Source organism: Acanthopagrus latus, chromosome 15 (assembly GCF_904848185.1).
Source record: "Acanthopagrus latus isolate v.2019 chromosome 15, fAcaLat1.1, whole genome shotgun sequence".
Taxonomy (NCBI): Eukaryota; Metazoa; Chordata; class Actinopteri; order Spariformes; family Sparidae; genus Acanthopagrus; species Acanthopagrus latus.
In genome coordinates this window covers 5,524,618-5,550,167 of record NC_051053.1, presented here as the reverse complement: position 1 = coordinate 5,550,167, position 25,550 = coordinate 5,524,618, and the positions used below count along the sequence as shown (strand labels likewise).

The window sequence follows — 25,550 nt, the reverse complement described above, 5'->3', positions numbered from 1 at the left end:
CTGACAGCCCACACAGCTTTATGGCCGTTTAAGCTCCTCGATTTGGGTTCCTCCCATTCGGATGTTCCTGCAGACCCCCAGTGTGTCGCCTGAACAGACAGAGGGGGGGAAAAGACACTTATTAAGATCATTAATGTCGAGATTGCCAAGGCAGAGTCAGCTCTTACTGCTGGAAATGTATTTTTAATACTCACAGCAATAAACAATGAGACTGTAAAAACAATAGAGTGGCGTGTCAGGGTGTTTGTGTGTCAGTGTGTAAATCTGAGGTCGCAAATTGGCATGAATCAGACATGTTGGCTGTTTCTTGTGGGTTATAGATTATTGTCAAGAAACTTACACACAAATGGGCTTTATATTGGATAAATAGATTATAGAAACTGGCGCATCACAAATATAAAGATGACTGTTTTTAGTCTATATTTATGCATTTAATTCTAATATATTTGTTTTTCATACATGTTCTACATAATATCATGCTTTTAAATGACCAAAATGGACATTAATGTGCACTTCTCATGAACATCTGATGTTTTAAAAAGCAGAGAGCGAAGTAGTCGGCTGTTTAAATGACATTTTTGAGTAAGGAACAGGTCTTTCTAAGCTGAGTATCTCCGATATAAAGTGGTCCATAATATCCATAACTGGTCCTTGGTCCAGTGGCAGCCTTATTGCCATTTCTGAACTCCAAGCACTGTAAAGAGACTTATAATACAAAATGTTTGTTAAATAGCCGATAGAGAAGCTATAATCTTTTAATGTTGAATTTTATAGCTTTACTACGCTCTGTCGTTCTTGTGGATATTGTAATATTGCATTTTTACTGGTTATTCATCTGTTAATGTTCCAGTTACTAAGTTTTATCCTCTCCCTTATACTTTTTTTTTTTTTTGTATTTCCCCCACACTGTTAAACACACAGAGAAAGTTTAAGTCGGCAGAGTTTATGTATCTGAGCGACATCTGAGCGAGCCCAATCTCTTGAGAGGAGCACTTCGAGATAACTGTTTCAGAGCCAAGGTGTCAAAACTGCGTTTGATAGGAGTAAAAAATAAATATCTGGAGCAATAAAGGAGTACGATCTCCAAATAACCGAAGTGATTGGAGCTTTAAATTCCCAAACTTTACCTGAATTAACTTAACTTCTCCTCCTCCTTGTGTGTGTGTGTGTGTGTGTGTGTGTGTGTATGCCTTTAGTTTTTTCTTCCGGCACACACACCTCTCAGGTGCACAAGCTCACTTTTCTGTTTGTTTGTGTGTGTGTGTGTGTGTGTGTGTGTGTGTGTGTGTGTGTGTGTGTGTGTGTGTGTGTGTGTGTGTGTGTGAGAGAGAGAGAGAGAGAGAGAGAGAGAGAGAGAGAGAGAGAGAGAGAGAGAGAGACTCTTTGCAATGTTTATCAGTGTTTGCCAGTAGCCTGCAAATGAAAGTGTTACAGCTTAGTTAACTTTACAAATAAATTATTCTCATTTTAAATAAATTATTATTATCAATTTCCGGTGGTGCCAAACCTTTGTTTTTTTTGTTTTTTTTGCACGTTCAAACCTCTTTACGAAAAAAATGTAATAAAATAATTTAACAACATTTTAATATTTTCACACTGCATTTCCTCGTTTGACAGGCTGACAAAGCTCATCAACCACAAGCTCAATGCATTTCCTGTAAACTTCAGAGTATCCAGAGAAAACAGTGCTTGATATGAAGTTTGATAATAATAATAATAATAATAATAATAATAATAATAATAATAATAATAATAATAATAATAATAATAATCAAATACATACCAATGAGTGCGAAATATGGTGTTTACAAAACGAGCTGTATTAACGCACCATTATAGGTAAGTTTTACAGTTCCTTTTAATTCAGCACCTGCATATCTGTTCTTTTTTTTCTTTCTTTTTTTTTTTTTACTGCTTTATCAATTCCTAGTTCATTGGAGCAGGGTTGCTTCCGCTTTTTGTTGTCGCCTAAACCGTTTAGTTTTGGATGATCGGTCAAAGATTCTGACAACCAGCGGGGAGAAGCACGACGCCCAGCCGGAGAGGGAGCGCAGGAGGCCGGACAGATCTACTGGGCTGCATCGGGGAGACGCACCAGTAGACAAGGGGAGAGCCATGCCTCACAGCGCTGGTCGATCAGGTAAGGATTTCTCTCCCCCTCCGCCTCAGACTAATGTCGGTGTTTGTTTGCAGGTAGGCTGGTTGCACCGTGTGGGACAGAACCGTGAGGAGGCTCCAGCTCCATGGTTGCATTTTTATTTCATTTATTTCATTTTGTTATTTTTAACCGAGCAAACAAAGCGTAGGGTGCTTTTTCTTCCATTTAGAGCAGACTTCCCCATTGTAACTGTACAACGTCAGGAAAAAATAGTCAAAAATGTGTATTATTCTAATTGCTATTATTACTATTATTACCGGTGTTGTTGTTTCAAATAATAGCATAATAGACCATTAACATCACCTCTATGCTTGGGGGCTGTAATTGAAAACATAGATCACAATCTAATTCACCTCTCAATTTTGGGCTTAGATGGGAAGATCAATGGAAAACAGTTGTAATGATCTAATTAATTATGGCAAAATTAAAAGCAAGTACAAAATCAATCTGCGATGGTGTCGAGGATAGAGTCAAATTGATATCCATCTGCTCCCGTTATACAGCACATGAATAAGCAATCTAAGGACGCAGCTGATATCCTGCAGTTCGCCATAGCCTACCCATATGGCTGTGGGTGTCAGGAGACACCAAATCATTGTGGGATATTACAAGTGACTCCCGGTATGATGCGGATGTTTTGGCTAATAGGGGGAAAATAGATCCAAGGGAGGCGTGTGCAGAATTACAGCTCACTAAAAAAAAAAAAAAGCTTTTTAAATATATTAAAGGTGAGGGCTGAACGTGAACGCATCACGCCCATAGCAGGTGAGTTCTGTCGGCGTGTACTTCACTGACACCTGGGTGTCCTCAGTGAGATCATTTGATTTGATTTGCTCATCCTAAAGAGGTCGTTAAACCGAAATGATACAGAATGGAATTGCTCACATTTTTTTGATGATAACTGAGTGTATCATCATTAGAATGAAAACAAATTCTTGCACGAAACGAAATTCCAAAAGCTTCACACACTCGAAGTCAAACTTTGAACCTGCAGTTGATCCAACACTGTGGGGGAGTCCTCAGATATATCCCAAGTTTCTGCTAAAAATAAAAAAATAAAAAAATTTAAAAAATACACTAGAAATATTTGGCCTCAGATCAAATAAAGTCCTAATGATATCAGAGTCAGTGAAAGTAGGTGATCTGGGGACCCTGACAGGAAAGTGTGTGGGAGCCCCTGCATCGTGTCAAACACGCCGTGAGGACACCACCGGGAGGGGGAGAAAAAAAAAAAAAAAAAAAAAAAAACCATAACAGAAATATCGATTGTTGACGTGGACGCGCGTTACAGGCCATATGTCTCTGGAAACGGAAGAAAAGGATTTGTTCCGTCCTGCCGTGGAAATTCATCATCCTCCCCTCCCTCTCTGTCTGCACTGTGTCTCCGCTGCAATATTCAGATGTAACAGCAGATTTATTGTTTTCAGTATTAGCTCATTTGTGTGGCTTAAAAGTTGCAAATAGTGTGCTTTTTAAAGGGATAGATCAAGAGGACACAAGACTCAAATTTACTGATATCAAATGAAGAAATACATTTTTTAAAAAAACACGGTTTACATGACTGTAATTATTTAAGTATCTGAAAAAATATTAAAAACAACTGTGTGATAACTGCAAAGACTCTCTCCAGAAAAAAAAAAAATTGAAAAAAAAAAAAAAAAAGAAAAATGAAAAGAAAATCGAAGAGAATAATGGCATTAGGTCCTCGGTGGCTGGGCTTTTAAAAGGGGTGAAGTCAGGACTAACAGTTTCTTAATTATCACGCCGTTTGTTTTGCTGTAGTGCTGTGACACCGGGACGTCACCGTGGCGGTGCGGGGAGAGGTACGGGGGGCAAATCGGGGTGTTGTGGGGGAAATAGCAGCAGCTTTAGGGCAAAAGTGCACTGACGTGTGAAATTACAGCCCATGGTGCTACATATTGTACCAGAAGCTCCCTCCTCCTCCTCCTCCTCCACCACCACCACCCCTCCCAAAAAAGAAAAAGAAAAAAAAAAAACAAAAACAAAAAGAGAAATCGTCCTCAAAGTTGTCCAGAGGGCAGCTGGACGCAACACAGTCCTGCGCTATGAAGTATTATTATTATTGTTATTATTATTATTATTATTATTATTATTATTATTATTATTATTATTATTATTATCATAGTGCTGTGGCCTCTCATCAGCAAATACATGCATTCAAATAAATGACAAGAGATGGCAGATTTGCGTTTTGTAACTCCACCACAATGAAACACTGCACAAACCCTCCGTGTTATCAACATCAGCTGTTCGCGTACCGACTTTTGACGCTATTACGCGGGGAGAAGCGCTGCTGCTTCAGCTAAAAGCGGTCAGTTATTATCTGCACGAGTTGATGCTTCATGTGGATGTATGAATCTCCCTCGAATGACCGTCGCCCCCCCCCCCGACACCACCACCCTTTTTGTTTCTTTTGTGGATTGAGTTCAACCGGAAGAGATTAAGAGTGCACAATTCAGCTACAGTGGGCTTAACAGGCCAACCTTTGACCCGGCCGGCCCCAGCAGCCCCAGCAGCCCCGGCAGCCCCGGCAGCGGCAGCAGCGGCAGCAGCGGCAGCAGCAGCAGCAGCCTGCTCACCTGCCTGCCCGCCTGTGGGAGCACAGCGGGCTGTGTAAGCCACTGTATGAGCGCCATCTACAGAGCGACGCTGCACACAGGCGGTGAGTGGATGATGATGATGATGATGATGATGGTGATGATGATGATGGCCTACTGACGGACTCTCTCCCTCTCTCTTGCAGGCTGAGAGCTCACCTTGCACACCTCGCTGTGACCGCCGCGGCCAGAACAAACACGAAAGCCCCGCAGATTTTAGATCCGATGTGTTTTTTTTGTTTTGTTTTGTTTTGTTTTGTTTTGTTTTGTTTTGTTTTGTTTTGTTTCCTGATTCAGTAAATAAAAAAAAAATACACACAACACAACACAACACACTTAGCAGACTGAAAGAGAGTTCACTGCAAAATCTTACGCCGTTTTTGTTTGCAAGAAGAAGAAAAAAACCACTGTGATATTGAGATTTGAACACTCGGAATGAGACGCACACAGAGTGGGTTACTGGGGAATAATACTTGCATTTCACTATTATTCAATTTACGATAAACTTTATAGTGTTCTCGAATTTCTTTAAACATCTTGCTTCTGTTTCTTCAATATCACTTTTTGAAATGTTGTGCCAGCAACAAACACCTCCATGTGTGAGCATCCCTTGTGTCAAAGTCTCACCGTGTGTGTGTGTGTGTGTGTGTGTGTTTCTTAAACACTCGAGGAGCGTCTCTTTAAACAACACACAGCAGCCTGACAGCGCTTTACCTCTCTTCTACCCCCCCTGCCTTTAATTTCCTTGATTCTTCACCCCAAAGTCTCATCATTTCCCATTTCGTCTCCCTCCCCTTCCTGGCTGTCGGATGCAGGGACCTCCTCATTTGAGCTGCAGGTTTTTACGTGGGCGAATCACAAAGTGTTGGAATCTATTGCCTTTGTCTGACAAGTCATCCATCTCTATGCGAGGGGATCTGTGGGATGGAGGTAGGAGGGAGGGAGGGAGGGAGGGAGTGAGGGAGGAGGAGGAGGAGGTGGGGGCGAATCTGTGGGACTGCAGCTTTTAGAAACAGACACACAAGGAGAGGGGTTTCATTCTCAGCCCAAAGCTTCGCTCAGGCACAGCCCATTCCGGAGGAGAGGGGGACGCACTGCTCTGTACCTCGCCGTGTCCATGTTGTTGTCATCTCCGCCCCTATCTGATTAAAAGCGCCACAGAGCCCCGCGGTCCTCGCAGCGCCGTCAGAGGAGAAGGATTTTTTTTTTCTTTTTTTTTTTCTTCTTCTTCTTCTTCCCTGTGTTTCCCCGGCCGCAGACTCCCAGAGCGGACCCCAGTGTGGACACTCAGCTGCTGCCTTTGTTTTCCTCATGATGTCCTTTAAACACAAACAGTGACCCGGTTTGAGTTCCACGTCGCTGCGGCTGGTGCGCTCTGCACACGCGTGGGTCATGCTCCGCACCTGACAGTCCCTGTGAGTTTAGACCTGAGCAGGAGGGAGAGAAAAAAAAACCAAAAAAAAAACAACAACTTAGCATCGCCCCCCAAGAGAAGTTGTCGACTCGCTGCAGCCTGCGGACTCACACGGACTGTTTGACAGCAGAACATAAACCCGTGTCTTTTGTACATTTTTTTTTTTACCCCTTAAAAGCTGCACCACAGAGGCGAAACGGCGACCTCAGTCGATTACCTTTCTTTCCTTTGCTATCCCATGGATATTCACTGCAAAGCAGACCCCTTCTCGGCGATGCACCGTGAGTATACTGGATAAGTTTGTGTGTGTTGTGACTTTGTTTTACTGCGCTAATTCAACCGAAGGTGTTTGCAATAATTGACGCATACGAGGAGTCAGAAATTATTCAAAAATGTGGTCCTGCTTTCTTATTTTTTTTTTTTTTAAAATCCACTGAGGCTCCAACGTGTCACCAGACTAGCTTTGAATTTTTCAGAATGCCCCTTTTCTCCTTAAAAACATCGGGGAAGTTTGGTCAAAAGGAGTCACGAATTAGAAATTGAAAATAAAAATAGATTTAGTTCGGTTAGTTTTGATAATAATAGTAAAGATAAAGAGGAGAGTAAGACGCAGACAGATGGCTGCTGAAATGTGTCCACACTGGAACATTCCCTGCGTTATTTTTAAAAAGCACATGGTCACCGAGGAGTTTTGTTTTTTATCTCTAATTTTCTCTGGAGTTTTGTTTGTGTGTGTGTGTGTGTGTGTGTGTGTGTAAACCTTTATTGACAAAGAAGTTAATGAAAATGGCTAAACGTGGGCTGCTGAGTGACAAAACAGGAACAGCCCGATTTAAATACAAAGCTTTTTTTATTGCCTGTGAAATGACTTCAGGGAGACAACAGCAGGCTGTGTGTAAATTGAAAGAAAGGTGTCACTTTATTTATTCTATTTATTTATTCACCACCTGCTCTCACTTTAGATTCAGGTGTTTCAAAAATAAGATCATTTTCCTCGTGTTTTTTCTTTCTTTTTTTTTTTTTTTTTTTCCTCCATATGATATGGGTAAAGAAGACCCGGGCTGCGCGTAAATTATTTATTCCTCCTCATTCGCACCATCCGCGTTTGTAATATGAGTTATCAAAGCTCATTTTAATTATTTACAATAATTGTGCGAGGAAAATTAAACAGGTTGAAACGTAATCTGCGCGACATGTGTTAGGCTGCGCTGGAGGAGACGCTCCTGGAAAATATTGCCTAAGCAGGCCAGAGAAGGAGAGACAGAGGAGGGTTTTTATATTTCTCTTTGGAGCGTTAAAGCGTTTGTTTTTAGATTCCATGCTGCTTATATTTTCAGTCTTGAGAGCAACACGATTGCTTGAATTTTAGCCCCATTGCGCTTCAGTTTTATCGTGTGTTACCCGACGTGTGTTATTATTATCCCATTATTATATTTTTTCAAAAAAATCAACTACACATTTAGGATGTCTCAGGATGCGTTCAGGAGCCAAATCAAAGCGTGTGTGTGCTTCTGCGCGTGGTGTGACCTTTAAGGCACGAATTAAAACGCACGAGTAAGGAAAAAAAAAAAGAAAAGAAAAGAAAAGAAAAGAAAAGAAAAGAAATCCTTAAACTGAGTGGACGTGAAGAGAAGCCGTCCTCTGCAGGTATGTAATGTTATGCTCCCCTGTGCTGCTGTTGTATCCCACGCAGGGCACGGCGGTGTGAATCAGCTCGGCGGGGTGTTTGTGAACGGCAGACCCCTCCCGGACGTGGTGAGGCAGCGGATCGTGGAGCTGGCCCACCAGGGCGTCCGGCCCTGCGACATCTCCAGACAGCTACGGGTCAGTCACGGCTGTGTCAGCAAAATCCTCGGCAGGTAAAAGGAGGGGATCCACAACCGACAGAGCCCTGTGTGTGTCAAACATCAATCTTCTATAGCTCGTAATACGCGCACCCAGCTCTATTTCAGCCCCAGTCATCGGTTATATAGGCAGGTCATTTTTTTCTTTCTTTCTTTTTTTTCTTTTATTTTCTTTTTTCTTTTTTCTTTTTTTTTTTTTTGCTTGAACACAGCAGTTCTGCGTCCGAGATTTTTTTTCTATCCATCACCTGCAGCCTTGCGAGTGAGAAGCATCATAATCATGAAATAAATTCTGGGAGGAGAGTTTACAGCTAAACATCAAGGATAAAAAATATATATATATATACATATATACCAGATGAATACGAGGCTGTGGAGAAAAGTGTATAAAGTAACACGAGGTCACTGAAAACTGACTTTTCAGAGAATATTTATGGTAGATTAAGAAAAAAATCCCACATATTATAATACCAAAACACCATAAATACATAGTTTACGTTCCTACATCCCCCCCGCTGTAAAGTCGACTTTAAACCTGATAAATTAGCTCTACATCATTTTACTTCAGAGCACAAATGCTGTGAGATAGCTAATATTTTGAAATATATTTTTTTCAGCTATCAGAAGGCATTTCAGAGGTATTTCATTTCACACACACTGAATGTTTTTGTCACCAACATTTACCAATAGGTCATGGTGGCATGTCGTGCATGCTACTGTAAGCTCATGGAAACTGGAAAATGAGGTCCAAACTATGTGCTTTTTTTTTTTTTTTTTTTTTAAACAGCTAAAACTGTCCTTTTGTTCTGTCCGTCTCACTGCTTATATTGTGTGATTTTAATTACACTGCTTTTTCGTTGAAAAATCCGCCCTGTTCACCTTCCAGCTGACACTGAATTAGGCCCATATAACTGCACACTTCCACACCAATTAATAGATCCAAGCCGCCATCATATTTGTAGGTATTGTTTTATTTCCTTTCGGTCGGCGGAGATTTTGTTTCCACACAGACGATTTTTATTTATTTATTTATTTATTTTATTTTATTTTTAAGCCACATCAATCAGACAGAATTGTTGAATTAAAGGAGGGATCCATTCAGGAGCTATACTCACTCTGTCCCCCATGCAGGTACTATGAAACCGGCAGTATTAAACCCGGAGTCATTGGTGGCTCCAAACCAAAGGTTGCAACTCCGAAAGTGGTGGATAAAATTGCAGAATATAAGCGCCAGAATCCAACCATGTTCGCCTGGGAGATAAGGGACCGACTACTGGCCGAGGGCGTCTGCGACAACGACACCGTCCCCAGCGTCTCGTCCATCAACAGGTAGGTGGAAACACGAATTTTTAATTTGATTTTTGATATTTTAGAAAAGAAAAGCATGCCGAATTGCTCCAAAGCTCGTAAATTCGTGCTAAAACATGTATTTAGCTATCTAAATGTGTGCATACATGTAAGAGAGAATGAAGCCAAAAATAAAATAAAATAAAAAAATCAGATCAGGGATGTGCGTAAAAAAGGATACACCGTGCGTAAAAGGAATACATCCGCACCAGAGAGCTATTTTATCTTCACATTCAGGTCTGATTATAGTCAGTCAAAGCCGAGCCCATATATCCGGGGTGGTCTCACAAGTGCAATTCAATCCCCTGTGCGGCCCTCCGCAACACAGCCAGCACGGGGGCTGCAGCCCGGGGCCACGAAGAATCACATCTGTCTCGATAAAAACCGATCAATACCGCGTAACCAGATCCAGAGGCAGAGGGAAATACCCAACAAAGTCGTTCAATACGCGGACCACACTGCGACAGAGGCGGCTGCAGCCTCTTTATTGCCAAGCAATCGCTCTGTTTTTCCAACATCGAGGTGCATGTGGAGCGACAACGCGTCACACGTTCCGGCGAGGGGCACGGTTGCTGTTTTAATCGCACGTTATTATTATTATAATTATTATCAGCTTCACTGGGATATATATGATTATTTTTCCGGGCTAATGACAGTAGAAATAAAATAAAACAGCCTTAAACAGCCGTCTGAAATAGTGTTGATTTGTGTCTAAATGGACTATAGAAGAGTTTCTGTTCCACTGGAGCGGACACCCTACACCTTCACCTTTCAACATGAAGCGGGACAGCAGTGGACAAAGTGTCTTTAGACAGAGGACGATGGTGGAAAGAAAAAAAAAAAAAAAAAAAAAAAACGAAAAGAAAAAGTCCCAGTAGTGCATGTGTGCAAAGTGAAAAAAAAAAAAGCCCCATAGTGCCTTCGAGTGATGAACTTTGGTTAGGAGGCACTGTTCCAGAGAGCTGGTCATCGGCATTACATTTTAATGAGCTGAAGAGAGTCTCATAACACATCCAGCTAAATGTAGGAGATGGAGGAGATGAATTACTAAAGAATAAGGAGAGACGTTTTTAGAAAAAAAAAAAAATCAGGCTGGTTTCAACAGGTCTTCTCTTTTTTTTTCCTCTCCTTCTTTTTATTTATTTTTTTTTTTACACCTGTTGTTCCTGAAACCAAGTATAAATGTTTCCAAGCGAGAATGGAGGTTTCGTGTCACACCATGTGGAAGCTCTTCTGATATTTTGCTTTGTTTGAGTTGTGTGGAACAAGACCATTAGGAGAAACTGTGTCCTTTTTAAACTGTAGGCTGGCCTGCATGTTAATAATTAACTTCAGACCTCGTTAAAATGCACAAAAATGCATTTCTTTGTTGTCTTAAAGTATGGCCTCGCTTATGACATTAAGCTTTATTCCAAATATTCAATTTAGGCATGAAAGAACACTTAATTTCTGGGGTTTTTTTTCTGTTTTGTTTTGGGTTTTTTTTTTGTCTTTTTAACAGCGTAAAAACGTTTACTTAATCTAACCTTAACTCCAGAAATATGTCTCGATAATTTCCTCGTCACGCGCTGCTTTGAATGTTGTTTTTCGTACGTTGCTGTCGGCCTTAAGGGGAGGACTGGGAGAGATGTGTGGGAGGTCGAGAGCGAGGAAGGGGGAGAGAACGAGACAGTGGACCCCTGGTGGTCTCTGTGGTTAAGGGGCTGACCTCTGCTCTGTTGACTAAAGAGGATGTCCTGGCTTTAAACACATTTTTCCTGCATGAATTATTAAAGATTACACAGGGACTGGGTTGCACTTTGTTTTGTTGCCGCAGAGAGGAGTTTCCACCGGCTGCACCGTGCCCAGTGGCCACAGGCCGAGTCCTAAGCGGCTTTCAATCATATCGATCCACATTTTAATCTTTCTTTGGAGACTTTTTTTTTTTTTTCCCCCTCTCTCTTTTTTTTTTTTTTTACAACACCCAAACACCGAAGTCGTTAATTCACCCATCCAAATTGCTTATTCAATATCAACAACACAGACTTGAAACAAAGTCCTTGAATTTATGAGGCTCCCTCGAGTCATGAGGTCAGATAACTGTTGTGGGTGAGATGCTAGAAATTCAAATAAAATATTGATGTGTGTTTTCTGGAGGAGGCTGCGCGGCCTTTGTTGCCCCGCCTGGAGGAGAGAGTATGGAGGACACATGAGATAGTGAGGGGAATGAAAAGAGTCTGATGTACATTTTTGCCCCTGAGCAAGTTTAACCCCGTCGCTGCCTGATGTGGAGCTGATAGCTCGGCGCCGCACGCGCGCGCGTGGACGTCGCTCGCCTCGTCTGCAGCCTGTGAGAGTGTGTTTTTGTCACACCTCTCAGGCGAGAGGGGCCTCCGCGTGGGATTTCTGTCAGCGCACAACGCTGCCTGTTATTCAATGATCTCGCGTTCGTCTGTCAATCAAAAGATTACCACGGTCATGCTTTAATGTAATACGATCATGTCCCATAAGAGCCAAAGCTGAGCTTGTGTAAATCCTACTGTACCTCTGAAAGAGGCACAACAATCCTCACATTTACAAACGTAATATCATCTCGGAGGCCTCTCGTTATTTATCATCTTTTATCTTTCAATTAATTGTTCTGTGCAGCGCAGATGAAAACACACTGGATGTGGCAGGGGTCTCAGGATTGGCCAGGAAGACACTATTGCTTTCCTGTCACGTGTAATTTATAGATCACCATTTGCATTTGCCGTTCCTCGCTGCCATCCGTCGTCAACTTTTCTATCCGGGAGTCCCAATCAATAATAGGCTGTGATCCTCAGTGAGCCCGGAGGATTCCTGGGTGCTACACCGAGGAGCAAAAAGACCGAAAAACTACAACAGACACCAGAGAGGAGACAGAGGAATAAAGAAATGAATCAGAGAGGAGATAGAGAAGGAAAGAAAGAGATGAAGGGGGGGGGCTTTGAACGATAGACATCGTGCAGGTACAGTAAAAGAGAGAGCACATTGGACAGGGGAGTTGAAATGAGAAAAAGGGGGGATGAGGTTCGGGGGGAGAGAGGAGTGAAAGATCAGGTTTGAGAGGTGGAGAGGGAAAGAGAGAGCGAGGAGAAAAGGCGGAGTGTGGAGCAGGAGAGGGAGATTATTAGAGTTGGCCAGGTAGAGCCAGTGAAGCTGATCATTGAGGTGAATTGATGTGATTTCATGCTTTGTTTGCAAGATCATTCAGACCAAAGTGCAATGAAGACTTTCCCGCCACATCACATCTTACTGGTATGGGGACTTTATCATATTTCTAACCTCAGAATCCAGCTAGATTGAATCCACAATCTCAGGGGGCAGCCCCTATTCAGCCTCACACAGGAGCAGAGAGATTGCCCCTAAAGCCCCGAGATTGGCTATTTGTGACAGGGGCCCCGAATGTGAGGATACAAGCGGCCCAAACCGCGGAGCACTTGTACATGCACGGGCGTTAAGTGGACCTGATGTGGCGTGTTTAAGTGTCCCGGGGCCGGTCTGCTGTGAAATCTCCATGCTCTGGAAGCGGTATTGATTGATCCGTGTCTGTTTGTTCACTTTGCCAGGATTATCCGCACCAAAGTCCAGCAGCCATTCCACCCGTCCCCCGACGGATCCGTAACGCCGCTCTCCACGCCCGGCCACACCATAGGTGAGTTGCGGGGTGGAGGGCCCCCACGCAGGTGGCAACACAGTCAAATGAGCCAATCGGGGCTGCCGAAACCAGAAAGTAAAAACCCACTCAACATGAGCGGCACACACACACTAACCCCGCTCTCTCCATCAGTGCCCAGCACAGCCTCGCCCCCTGTGACCAGCGCCTCCAACGATCCCGTAGGATCCTACTCCATCAACGGCATTCTGGGTATCCCCCGCTCCAACGGCGAGAAGAGGAAACGAGACGATGGTAAGGGAGACACAGGATCCCTTTGTTTTTCCATCCTCTTAATTCTCTCCATCACTCGTCTCCCACTTCTTCTTCTGCCTTTTTTTTTTTTCCTCCTCCTGTGTGTGTGTGTGAAGAAGATGGCGTTTATGACAGTGCTGCAGCCGAGTGTGTGTCTGTGTGCCGTCTCCAGTGACTTGTTATGTTGTATATCAGGCAGGGTGAATGTTGAGAGAGTGTTGCGATTCAATCAGCTTTTTTGATGCCCTGCGTTTTACCATACGCCCACAGAGCTGCATCTCAATTTTATACCATGCTCAGATGTACTGTAGATATCCCGTATAGCTGTCAAACAACTCTAATCCCTCTTGGCAAGGCATCAATGCCGCTGCTCCCTGCTTTCTTTACTATAACGTTAGAAAGGGCAGAAAAAGCAGTTGATGCTATCAGTCAGTCATTTGATGTTCTAGATGCATAAATAGATTTTTGACTGAAAATAAAAGCATTTAATAATAAAGTAGCTTCTAAGTACTTACTGGACTCTATACTACCAGGAGACTGGCATGAAAACACACCTAGATATGCTCAAAGATTAAGCGGAAGCCTAGCCGGTCCAAGCCAGAATTTCTCATTCAAGGCAAGAGAGTGGACACACACGGCCTGAGGGCTAATAGATTATCGGTTTTGCAAACAATTGGCTTTTTTAATGCCTATGAATTAACATGTCCCTGGTGGAGGCCTGAACAGGTGTAGGAACAGACCGGTGGAGGCAGGGAGGGGGCTGCGCGCACGTGTGTGGGTGTGCATGCGTGAGTGGGTGTGTGGGTGTGTGTGTGTGTGTGCGTGTGTGTGTGTTTCTGTGCGCGTGTGCACGTGTGTGTGATCCTCTGGTACTGCTTTCGAGCTGGCTGATGGTATGATTATGGTTGAAAATGATCTCAAAGAGCACTCATCAAAACGGGCCACTTCCTTCTTTTATGTTTCTGTCTCTTTAGTTCTCTGGAGTGGCAACCACTTGGATGGAAGGAAAATAGGACATTGTAAGTTGAAGTTAGACAACCTTCTGTCTTGCTTTGTTCAATCAGATGACAACACTTTCCTCTCAATTGCTGTTTTGTTTTTGTTTGTCTTTTTCTTCTTATTATTTATTTTTGCTCTTCCAGGGTTATGAGTTTATGAGGGTGAGGCGGGGGGGGGGGGGGATTTTTTCCAATAAATAATCTCCCGAGAAATTAAAATAAATGAAGCTAAAGTGACTGTGGAAAATCCTATTTTCCATGTAATGGCATGCAGTTCAATATACAGTAATGCACAGTGCAGCTTATTTGAAATTGTTATCAGGCAAAGATTGCTGTGGATTTTATTGTATACCAGAAGTATGTTTTTTTTTTTTTTTCATAATTCTAAATTTGCTGGTTCGCCTTAATTTGTCCCGTTATGTCAAGCAGCTCTTGTTTTTGGTTATTCATGGTTATTTCCCACAGCCCACTTTTTAAAAATGAATTCGGCATCATTCATATTTTCCAAAACAAAATCTTTAGGCATGGTCTCAGCTCAGGAGGACCATCTACCTGAAGTCAACGGGACTCACAGCAGAGAGTTGCCTGCTTAAAGGCAGACAAATCATAAAATACATAAATGAATGAGCAGATAAAGAGTTTCCATGTTGTTTAGAATATTCTACATGCAACTCTCTGGACTCTGCTGCATGTGTGCAAACCAATCCGATTTGAAGCCTGAAAGCGTCCCATGTTTGTGCCTTCACTCTGATCATTTGACATCATCTTTTTTTTTTTTTTTTTTAAAAAAGCACTGCACAGTGTTCGTACTGCAGCGTGTGATCCTGTGATCCTGGCAGTGGCTGAAGTCGGCGGTTGCCCTTTGAGGAAGAAAAAGGTCCCCATTACTGGAGGGCTGTAGAGATAATGTAGTGTGACACGCGTTATGTACACCGGGTCCCCGTCAGACGAGCTTCAGGGACATAGGTGCCATAAGAGCCATTAATCTGCCCTTGTCATGTGTTATTGCAAATTAAAAGTAGCATGTTACACTGGACGGCTTCGAGTGAAGAGGAGGAGGACGAGAGAGAGGAGCAGGGGGATGAAGAGAGGGGGGGAAAAAAGTGTGTTTATGAGGGAAGAGGAGTGAGAGGGCAAGGGTTGGTTCTAGGATTTGTGCATGCGCACCTATGCACGGGAATGTGTGCAATAAGTGTGTCTGTTTGTGACTCTCAGATGCTCCTCGCACAGTGAACATAGTGACATTTAAAAGAATTTGCAATTCTGCAGAGAAAAGCTATTAATTCACAAATTAACATCTCTCCCCCCCCCCCACCCCCCCCTCCTCCCTCCCTCCTTCTATCTTGGATGTGCAAGCTATCGAAAAGACAAAAGAAATAGCCTTAAGGGGGGAAAAGAGAGAGTCTCAGCCCTATCTGTGGAGAGATTGGTTTGCATGTCTGCAAGCAGCGATACCAATTATGCCAGTGCTGGGAGAATGCGTCTCAATGCGCCCCCTCCTTTGCTCCCCCCCCCCCCCCTCCTCTTCCTCCTCCACCTCCTCCTCCCACCACCATCACCACCACCACCACCACCACCACCCCGAATCTATCCATAGCCAGATTTATTTGTGTATCTCATTACAGGAAATGGAATGTTGTTCCTGCCAAATGCATTAATAGTGAAGTGGGGAAATTAGCCTGTTGTACAGCGCGCTCTCACTCAGTCATTTAAACCTATGGTGGAAGCGGAAGCCGAGAGGAGGCAGAGGGGATTGGGTGACAACTGCTGCGTGATTGTCAAATGTGTATTGCAGTGCAAGAGGTCCATGAAGTTTGCGGGCCTCCCCGTCGATCTTGAGCTCGTGCGAGATGCATCTGTTCTAATTTGGCCTATTTGTTCTGTTTTAAATTCAGTGTTTTCCTAGCTTTAGCGCACGGTGACAGCTTCCCCCTGACCCTGCTGCTGTTTGCTGTAAGGTTGCTGTGACCTTAGTGTATTTTTTTTTTTTTTTTCTCTCTCATCGCTGGCTCACCATGTCCTGCATGGAGCCCAGTGCAGCTCTCTAAGGGAGGACAGGCAGTTGGGAGCTATACAGTGATAAATTAGACGGAGAAAGCAAAGGTCATAACTTGTGATTGTAGCGTGGGTGTGGGATGAGTGTAGAAGAGCTGATGACTGTGTGAGCGGGGGAGAAAAAAAAATATGGCCCAGCAGGTTTGTTCATTCATGACATAAAAAGGAACGAGCGTACGCAGCAGCAGCGGCAGCCGGAGTCACATCAACCTTGTTCAATGGCAGAGGGAAAAATGAATACAGTCGCTGTTTTGATTTGATATTTGGACCTTTTGGAGATTGTCCGGCGTGTATCTTTTAACACACGTGACCCATTTGTGGAGTTTGAATCAGTTAGTGTATGGATTTGAACCTGGGCCCACACTGGTTGGCTAGCCAAGCCAGTCCATGACAATGAGTCAATAGAGGATCACTTTAGAAAATAAATGCATCCAGAGCGAGACAGAAATAAATGGAATCATGAGCACTATGATGGCCCTGATGGGGTGTGTGTGAGAGAGAAAAGCCCAGGTTTGAGAGGGGCCACAGAGCGTAACACAGAGACAAGAAGCTGTTAGGGCCCCGAACAGTAGAGGAGGACACAAAAGGGTCGACATTGCATTTCTCCCCCTCCTCCTCCTCTGCTCTCTCGCCGTCGTTCCTCCTCTTCAGCATTTAATTTCTCCGCTTATCGTCGCTCTCCTCTCCTCTCCCCGAGTCTTGCGGGTTAACCATTTGCATTCAGCGGCACGGCCGCACGAGACCCCACATATAGTTGTAAACAATATACAATGAGATCCGTCACAAAAATATAAGGAGAGGGAATTCACTCAATGGAGAGGAATCATGTCAGAGAAAAGTCAATTACGGGCAGCGATGCCGAGAATTAATGGAGCGATGCATTACTCAGCTTGAGGAGGGAGAAAAAAAAAAGGCAAGAGAAAAGATGGGATGCGTTAATTGCATTTCCACAAATACTCGCCACACATGCAGGGTGGCTAAAGCGCTGAACGACAGGCTGGTCCAGAGGAGGGGAGAGATGCAAGCAGAGGAGGACAAAGAGAAAGAAGAGATGGGAACAGAGTCATTCTGGAGAGAGAGAGAGAGAGAGGCTGTACTGCAAACATATCCCTCTTATAAAGTCATTTTTGTGTGTAATTGAGTCATAAATTTCTTACTCTCTTAAAACAAATGGAAAAAATATATATTTTAAGTTGTGTCCAATGCAACCCAATCTGTTTTAAGAGGATTTCTTTTACATAATGTTTCAGTTTTCTTTTTTGCGGTGCAGCAACCCACTTTATTCTTCCTTGTTTTAAAGACTTCATATTAGTATTGAATAGTCCGGCTGCACTGGCATATATTTATTTTTTAAAACTGACATTTTTTGGCACAATTCCTAATCATTTTAACCCACAAACACACACATCAAGAGCAGATCAGCATCTTGCTCAACAGCACCACCAAACCACGTGATTAAAGGCCAACTCGCCCTGTTACCATATACCCTCAATCAAACTGTTTCCGAATAATAATGCGCTTTTTTTTTTTATTTATTCATTTAAAACGTTGTGTGCCGGCCTATATCTGATCATTTATACTAAGGTAAACGAAATAGCTCGAGTGATTCAAAATATTATGGACAGAGCCTCAGTGCTGGCAGCGGTATCATATAAGCATCGCTGTGCCTGCTGACAGTCAGTACACTGGTCGGTGGTGCTAAATCGAATTAATAAAGCTCTTAAACACGCCACAACATAACAGGATCTTAACAGCCATGGCAGTGTTGCTGCCTCTCTCCCTCTCTCTCTCTCTCTCTCCCCCACCCCACCCACCTCTCTCCTTTCCGCTTCAGAGGTTTCATAAATATAGCTAGCTTACAGGGGAGGAGTGTTCACCCTCTGGGTATACCAGTTTGTTTGTGCTCTCTCTTACTTCTTTTTTTTCTTTTTTTTTTTTCAAGCATAACTGCATTTTTTAAAAAAAACAAAACACCAACAAATGATCCACAATTTGCGATAGCATCATTTCGCCCATCAGCAGAGGACTCGCAGCCGCTGATCTAGGAAAACCCCGTGCCATTGATTTACGCAGAGAGCCAGGCGGTGTGTAGGAATTCATTTGCCTTTCAAACAAGAAAGCCCCCCCACCACCACCACCACCACCACCACTCTCCTCTGAGTTATCTTATCAGAGAAACAGGGGAGATGAAAGAGGGACATAAAGTGCCACCATGCCACCGCAGGACGTTAACATCCCCCTTAGAGACAAAGCAAAACAGAACAGCTTTTGATACCATTGTGGTCTGTTTCGCGGTAGCTGCTGTCATTGTCATTAGCTCTCTCTCTCTCTGTGTATGTGCACAAATGGCTCGACGTGCATGAGTGTGAAAGGCTCACAGCAACTTTTAGGTTATTTTATCACGGTGTTGTTAGACGTCGAAGTTGCAGTTTCAGGCCTGCTGGTCGACTTTGTCTTTGGACTTAAAACATTAAAACGCTTAAATGCTTTTGGACACAACCACGCTGACCAGCGCTTGTGTGCTCAAGATGAACAAAGGAAGAATTTGCCAGAAAGCTCGCTGCTTTAGGGTTGATGTGTGAGTGTCACTGCTGGAGCGTCTTGTTTTTATCTCGGCTCGTCTCTTCACACTTTGGTGTTAAAACGAAGAGACGCAGTCAGCTGGTGCTGTGGGAGTGATAAGAGAATACCTGCTGAGACACCCAAAGGGGTTGAAGAAACACTGAGAAAATGAAGCAAGACAGTCAATGAGACACACACACACACACACACACACACACACACACACACACACAGGCGATCTTGACAGTCGGGCTTCACACTCCGCTTGACACGCTGACTGTCAAAGGATGAATCTGATTTATTGCAGCTATCTTATGATATATGTCAAACATGAACCTCTTATGGCGATTTCTGAAAATAAATGATTTACCAGTATTTCTATATAACGGCCAAATCAGTAATTCTTTGGCCTCATACATTTGATATATATTCACATACGCAACTGTAGGAAGAAAATTGTGTGTGAAACGTGATTAAAAGTTGGGCTTGTGTCATTTCAGTTCAGTTTCATGTTAGCAAACATTTAAAGGGGAAATTTAGTTGGCTTGGAGAAGAAATTCAAACTTAGTATTTACAATAACACAAACTCAGAAATACATTTTTAAAAAAAATTCCACCACTAAGTAAACAAGCTGTTCTCACAGGAAAATTAATGAACACAACACAGTTTATACTGTTTTACTTTGTTTAGATTTGGCGGACCCTGCCACCCTTCTAGCTTCAAACAGTGTTCTGGGGACCTTCTCTTCCTCTGAGAACAGCTTGTTTGTTCAGTTATGGAAAAAATAGGAGTTTGTGTTATTACATCATTTATATTTCAAATATCAAAATTCTGAGTTTGAATTTCTTCCCCAAAACCACATGGAGCCCCCTTTTAATTTCAGGCTTTGAATCACATTGAGATCACAGGAAAGTGCAGCATATAGTATCCTGTGTCCTTTTGCAGCCAGTTCAGGAGACCTGATTAAGTGTGTGTGTGTGTGTGGGGGGGGGGGTGCTGAGTATAAGCATGCTCCTCCATAGTGAATGACAAACAGTTGCTATTGATCGAGCTCGCCTCTTTTCTCAGACCAGCTGATACGAGGTAATTAATGACTCCATTTTCTTCTGTACCACAGACAACAATTGAGTTTCATACAGCAGCACTTAATGCTGCTCCACCAGCAGCAAAAACCAAACCCTCCACCCAAGGGAGATGGGAGGGGGGGAAAAAAAAAAAAAAGGGGAAAAGAAAGGAGCCTGGTGCTAAAATATTCAGTTAACGGATGGTGGGAAAAACACATGTGGCAGGAGAAAAAAACTGATTCCTTTATAAATGTTACACAAAGCTAAAGTCAATATATTTTAGCAACGAAACACACATACACGCACCCTCCCCTCCACGCACGCTCATAGCCAATTGCAGCCCTCTATTCCATTCTCTCCATGGATCTATTTCTTGGTGCGAGTCGGGTTCATCCTCTGGCCTCAGCCATTGAAAAAAGGTCAAGCAGCCGAGCAGAATGGCAATAACGCCCCTGAAATGGTACCATCAGTGGAACATGATTGATCAATTGAATTCCATAGCACAGAAAAATGTGGGATTAAGTAGAGTATTATACGCACAATGAGTTGAGGCATGATGTTCATTCCAAGTTCATTTCGCCTCCCTCCTCTGCTGGCGGATCAGGCAATCAATAGCGGCCTTGCATATCATATATCACCGCTGGCTCGCCCAGGAGAGAACATAATCTGCTGCAAATTTAGAATGACAGATTTGTATGGGAGCTAAAGCCCTCATCCGCTGTTGGCGGCGGGGTACGGGGAGGAAGGGAGGGCGGCGGGAGGCAAGGCAGCCGAGTGGAGGTTCCTTGGATGCTGGCTGGAGGTTTTAGCTGCAGATTTATTTATTTTTTTGCAGCGTTCAGGACTTGATGAGCGGGCAGAGGGAGAGCTTGCGGGCTCCCCGGCCGAGTTGATAGGGTCAGAGATCAGGAGGACGAGGGAAGCACAGGCTCATTTGTTTATATAGAGTGTGACCGAGTGAGGAAATGCATAAGCTTGCCCTCGACGCCCCGTCCCCATTCGGCCCTGAGTGCCGTCCCCGCTCCATTCTGTTTTTCCAGAAGACAGGCAATATGTGGGGGGGGGGGGGATGGAGGGAGGGAGAGAAGGAGAGACAGAGGGAGAGAGAGGGAAGGGTAATATGTTCAGGAGGAAATAGTGCAGTTAAATAATGGCTCTCCATTTCCCGCTGGCAGAATGAGAGGCTCTGTATGTAATCGCCAGCCCTACTTTCTCCCCCCTGAAACGCGCGCTCTCCCTTACAAGTATATATTTGCACTGAAGGTAATCCATCAATTACCATAGACCTATCACATGATGACCGCGCTGATGGCGGCCGCGAGGAGAGGCAGGGTGGCCGCCGCTTGAGTGAGTGTATATGTGCGCGCGAGGGAGGAGGAGACAGCGAGGAAACAGGAGAGGGAGATAAAACACGTCGGTGGCTCCCCCCGAATTTACTCCTGCTCCTCGCGCCATCACTCTCGCACCCGTTGAGCTCCGAAAGAAATGCCTCCTCATGCTTATCTCACACTGCTAGAATAATAACTGGTGAAACGACTGGAGCTATGCCCTGATGCAGAATGTTGTCCCCCTCCCTCTCCCTTCTCCCCACCCCCCCTTCTTCCTCCCCCTCTTTCTCTAGATGGCTCTGATGGCTCAGGCCCCGGCAGCGACTCTCAGGGCAGCGTGGAGAGTTTAAGGAAGCACCTGCGAGCAGACGCCTTCACCCAGCAGCAGCTGGAGGCCCTGGACCGTGTGTTTGAACGTCCTTCCTACCCCGATGTCTTCCCCACTTCAGAACACATCAAACCCGAACAGGTTTGGCCACAAAGATTTCTTTCGCACCCTTGATGTTTAGAGCTCAAGCTTCTTTTTCTTTCTTCCCGTCTGTCATTTAAAGGGATGACACGCAACATTTCTGTCTAAAAACAACTAGGTCATTGTCATGTGTTTTTTTGAGTCGTGTGCATGTGTTATCCCAAGTGTTTCCGACCATGTTCGAATACAGAAAGAAATCATAATCTTACTCAAAGTAAGGGCGCGTTTCCTTTAGTCTCCTGTCGCCGTAACTTTCAGGAAAACACCGACATGAGTCAGAGAGTGAGGGAGGAGCGTAACGTGAGTGAAACGTGAAAAACATCACCTCGCCTGTGAGCATTGCTGCCTTGCAGCTAGCTAGGTCATTGGCGATGATGGCTGACAACACCCATGCTCCAACACTACTTCGCGATGCAACAAACTGCTTTTGTTTTCACCGTTTTGATCGAGAGGCAACTTATATCGCACCTTAAAACTGTGGTTGTCAACCGTGCAATGATTTACATTGATTTGTAGCAGCGTATACTGAATTAACTGGTACATATACTGACACTGGTGACAAAAAGCTCCGTGCAACTTCTGCCTCGAAGCAACCTACAAGCCTACAGCCTATTACAGCGGATAACCTTTATTTACATTCATTACACTGTTAAACAACAAGAGACTATTAATTTTTCCATTGGAACTCTATGTGGGTGCCCATGCAGCCTTAGCAGTGCCTAATTGAGTTCATTTTCATCTCTGCGCGATCACGGGGAATTACAGCGGCGATAAATCAGAGGGACAGCCCCTCAGCCTGCTATACGGCCCCTAATGCAGCTAATTACCAAAGTGATTTCTACGGCAAGATCAATACCAAAACGAATTGGAAATGACTTGCAATCACAAAGAGTGGAGGAGAAGGTATTAAAAAGGCGAGGAAAGGTGGAGGAGGGGGGGAAGAAAAACGGCATCAGAATGGTCCAGAAAAATCAGTTTTAATTTAATGTAATATTAATCAGGCCGCTTTCCACTCGTTCTGCGCGCCGCCTTTTCTTCTCCCCGTTTCCAACACCCCCTCCTTTTCTTAAACTGGTGAAAAGGTGGGATATTAGGCTATTAGGGGCTTGTCTGGTGTCTGCGTCAGGGCATTAAAAAGCCATTTTGAAGAGGCCAGGCTGAATAGGCCTCATCCCTCCCACACTTCTGGCAGCCATGTGGTCAGGTCATTCAGGCCCCTCTGTGCTTCGCCACTCGCCCTCCGCCCAGCCCTGCCCAGCCCTGCCCACAGCCCATCTGCATGACAAAATGGCTCTTGTGCTGCGGAGGCCCAGCGGAATAGAGAGGAACATCCAGCCTAGTGCCAGGGAACAGTTGTAAGCAGACAATTAGAGTTTATCTGGGATAGAGGCAGACAAGACTGGGGTCACCAGCTCGCCCCTGTGGGACCCCCTCGTCCCATTGAGACAAACAGATGCACACACGCACCCGGGGTCCAAACAAAATGGGTGCGCACACACTTATCCTTTTAAAGAAGACGAGTCGGGTCAGGAAGTGTCATCTCATTAACAAACAGGATTCATCACAGCTGCTGGAAGAGTCCCCGGCTCAGATTAAAGAGAATAAATACCAAAGAGAACAAGTTGGTGGTCGATCCGTACGTGAAGTTTTCCGGCGCTGCATTTTTGTTTTTTTTTGTTTTTTTTTCGTGAACGAGAAATCAATCGTGCAAGATGGCTGCAGCTGCACCACCGAGACGAAATGCGACGAAAAAAACCTGCGACATGAGGCGAAAAAATTGCAGCAAAACGTGTATTTATATTTATCATTTTATTAACCCCGTTTTATGTGTTCATCCTTGAGGCAGAGCACAAAGGTTGATTTTGAGGTTGTACTCCCCTTTAAAAAACCACACCACATGTCTCTCCTGTAACAAAGCCCTGAATGTCTCCTCCCTTGACTGGTCACAGGGATGACTGCAGTGGAGCACAAAGAGCCAGCTGACACCCCGTCCTTTCACTCCTCTCCCAATCCCTCTCTCATCCCTCTCTCCCTTTCTGCCTTCTCCTCAGACAAGCCCTAATGCATGCATACATCATAGGTCTTGGTAAAGCATGGGGAGCGGGGACGGGACGGGTTGGTGAGGCAGAGGAAAGGGGGGGGGTGTGTGTGCGGGTGTTTGGTGGTGCTCACAGGAAATATTCAGAAGGAAAGGATCACAGAGAGCTTCCTCAGATCCACCAGGGGTTTCCTTCACACATATTTTGTGTGTTCTCTTCTGAAGTGGGATGCCCGCTCTCACTCTTGCACCCAAAGTGAGCTCACAGGAGATGCTAACCAGATCGTGACGCAATCTAGCGGAATGTGAAAATACATATTTATTTTTTTTTTCGACTCCACTGACAACGTTCTCCTCATTTGCTGTGTGTGTGTGTGTGTGTCTGCAGGCGAATGAGTACTCGCTCCCACCCCTGAACCCCGGCCTGGAAGACGTGAAGCCGAGCCTGTCCACCAGCGCCAGCTCCGACCTCGCCTCCAGCGTCTCCCAGAGCTACTCTGTTGTGACAGGTACAATCTGACTCACGCTAGATTGATCCCTAAAAGGAATACACACAGCTGCAGCAGGTCGAGAGACATCTGCAGCGAGGTGGTCGAACACAAACACAGTGTGCTCACGCTGCTCCTGCTACGGCGCATTTTCATATTGTTCCATGGCATGGCAACTGTCTTAAAGTTTAGAATAAAACCAGGCATAAATTTATTCATGATTATAACATTTAATGTATCCCTTTTTTTTTCACAAACTCCCCTTTGCTGCCCCTCAGCAGCCAACTGAATCTGTTCAACCAGTGTTCCAAGTTTTTCTCATTCCTTATCCACCTGCTCAGGGGCACAACTAATGATTATTTTCATTGTTGATTAGTCAATTAGTTGTTTAGTCTATAAAATGTCCGAAAGTGGTGAAAAATGTCCTCAAATCTTATTTTGTCCACATTCCAAAGTCATTCGATTTATTGTCGTCGAGTGGTGAAGAAACTCGGAAAGTATTCAGATTGGCTGGAGTTGCAGAATGTTGAGTTTTCCTTTCGAAAATCGATTGTTAAAAAAAGTTGGCTATGGAAAGTAATCAGTCCACCGTTGGAGCTCTACTGTAGTCATTTGAACTAAATCCCATGATCGATACCATTGTAGTTGGTGAAAATGGCAGCAGCTGACAAATCTTGACAATATTGCATTATTGAACTCACTGTAAAGACACTTCCTGCTGTCATTTTACACGTTGATTACACTTACTTCACTTAAGAATGCAAAGTGGAAACACTGATAAACAGCAAGATGTTTGTAGCGTGACTTTCCTGGTGGATCAAAGTATTAAAATCCAAAACTCTGCAGAGTTAAATACACTTTTTCACCTGGGAGCAAAAAAATACATCTTGAAATTGCATCATCATTGACTCGTTAAGATTTGTCTGCCACTATGATAACTTCTCGTCACCAAATGACAGAAGCAAAGCTCTTCCGAGACACTTTTGGTGGTGTTTATTTCAGATGGACTGTGCGAGGCCATATATCATCTGAGCCCATTAAATCCTGCAGGCCTTTCACACGCTGCTCCTAACTGGCTATTGTGTTAGCCTGGATTGGCCCGCTAACAGATTGACTGGGAGCACTTCTCATAAGAGACAGCTGCTGTTCTCGCCGCGACACGACGTTGTCATCAAAGGCTATGATAGCCTGTTGATTGACAGTGGCTGGAATGGCAGCCGTGGCTGGCTGGCTGCCTCGCGTTGCGGAGACGGAGA

General features: G+C 44.2%; 1 protein-coding gene across 1 annotated transcript in view; it reads left to right on the top strand.

The window, feature by feature from the left end:
* The first annotated feature begins 5,631 nt into the window (after nucleotides 1-5,631).
* Nucleotides 5,632-25,550, top strand: part of pax2a (paired box 2a) — a 31,350-nt gene continuing 11,431 nt past the window's right edge. Inside the window, exons 1-8 of the mRNA XM_037124988.1 lie at nucleotides 5,632-6,471; nucleotides 7,884-8,049; nucleotides 9,166-9,363; nucleotides 12,951-13,036; nucleotides 13,172-13,291; nucleotides 14,266-14,310; nucleotides 21,593-21,768; nucleotides 24,195-24,315. Of these exons, the coding sequence (XP_036980883.1) occupies nucleotides 6,429-6,471; nucleotides 7,884-8,049; nucleotides 9,166-9,363; nucleotides 12,951-13,036; nucleotides 13,172-13,291; nucleotides 14,266-14,310; nucleotides 21,593-21,768; nucleotides 24,195-24,315 (955 nt within the window). The 5' untranslated portion in view covers nucleotides 5,632-6,428. The remainder of the gene's footprint in view (nucleotides 6,472-7,883; nucleotides 8,050-9,165; nucleotides 9,364-12,950; nucleotides 13,037-13,171; nucleotides 13,292-14,265; nucleotides 14,311-21,592; nucleotides 21,769-24,194; nucleotides 24,316-25,550) is intronic.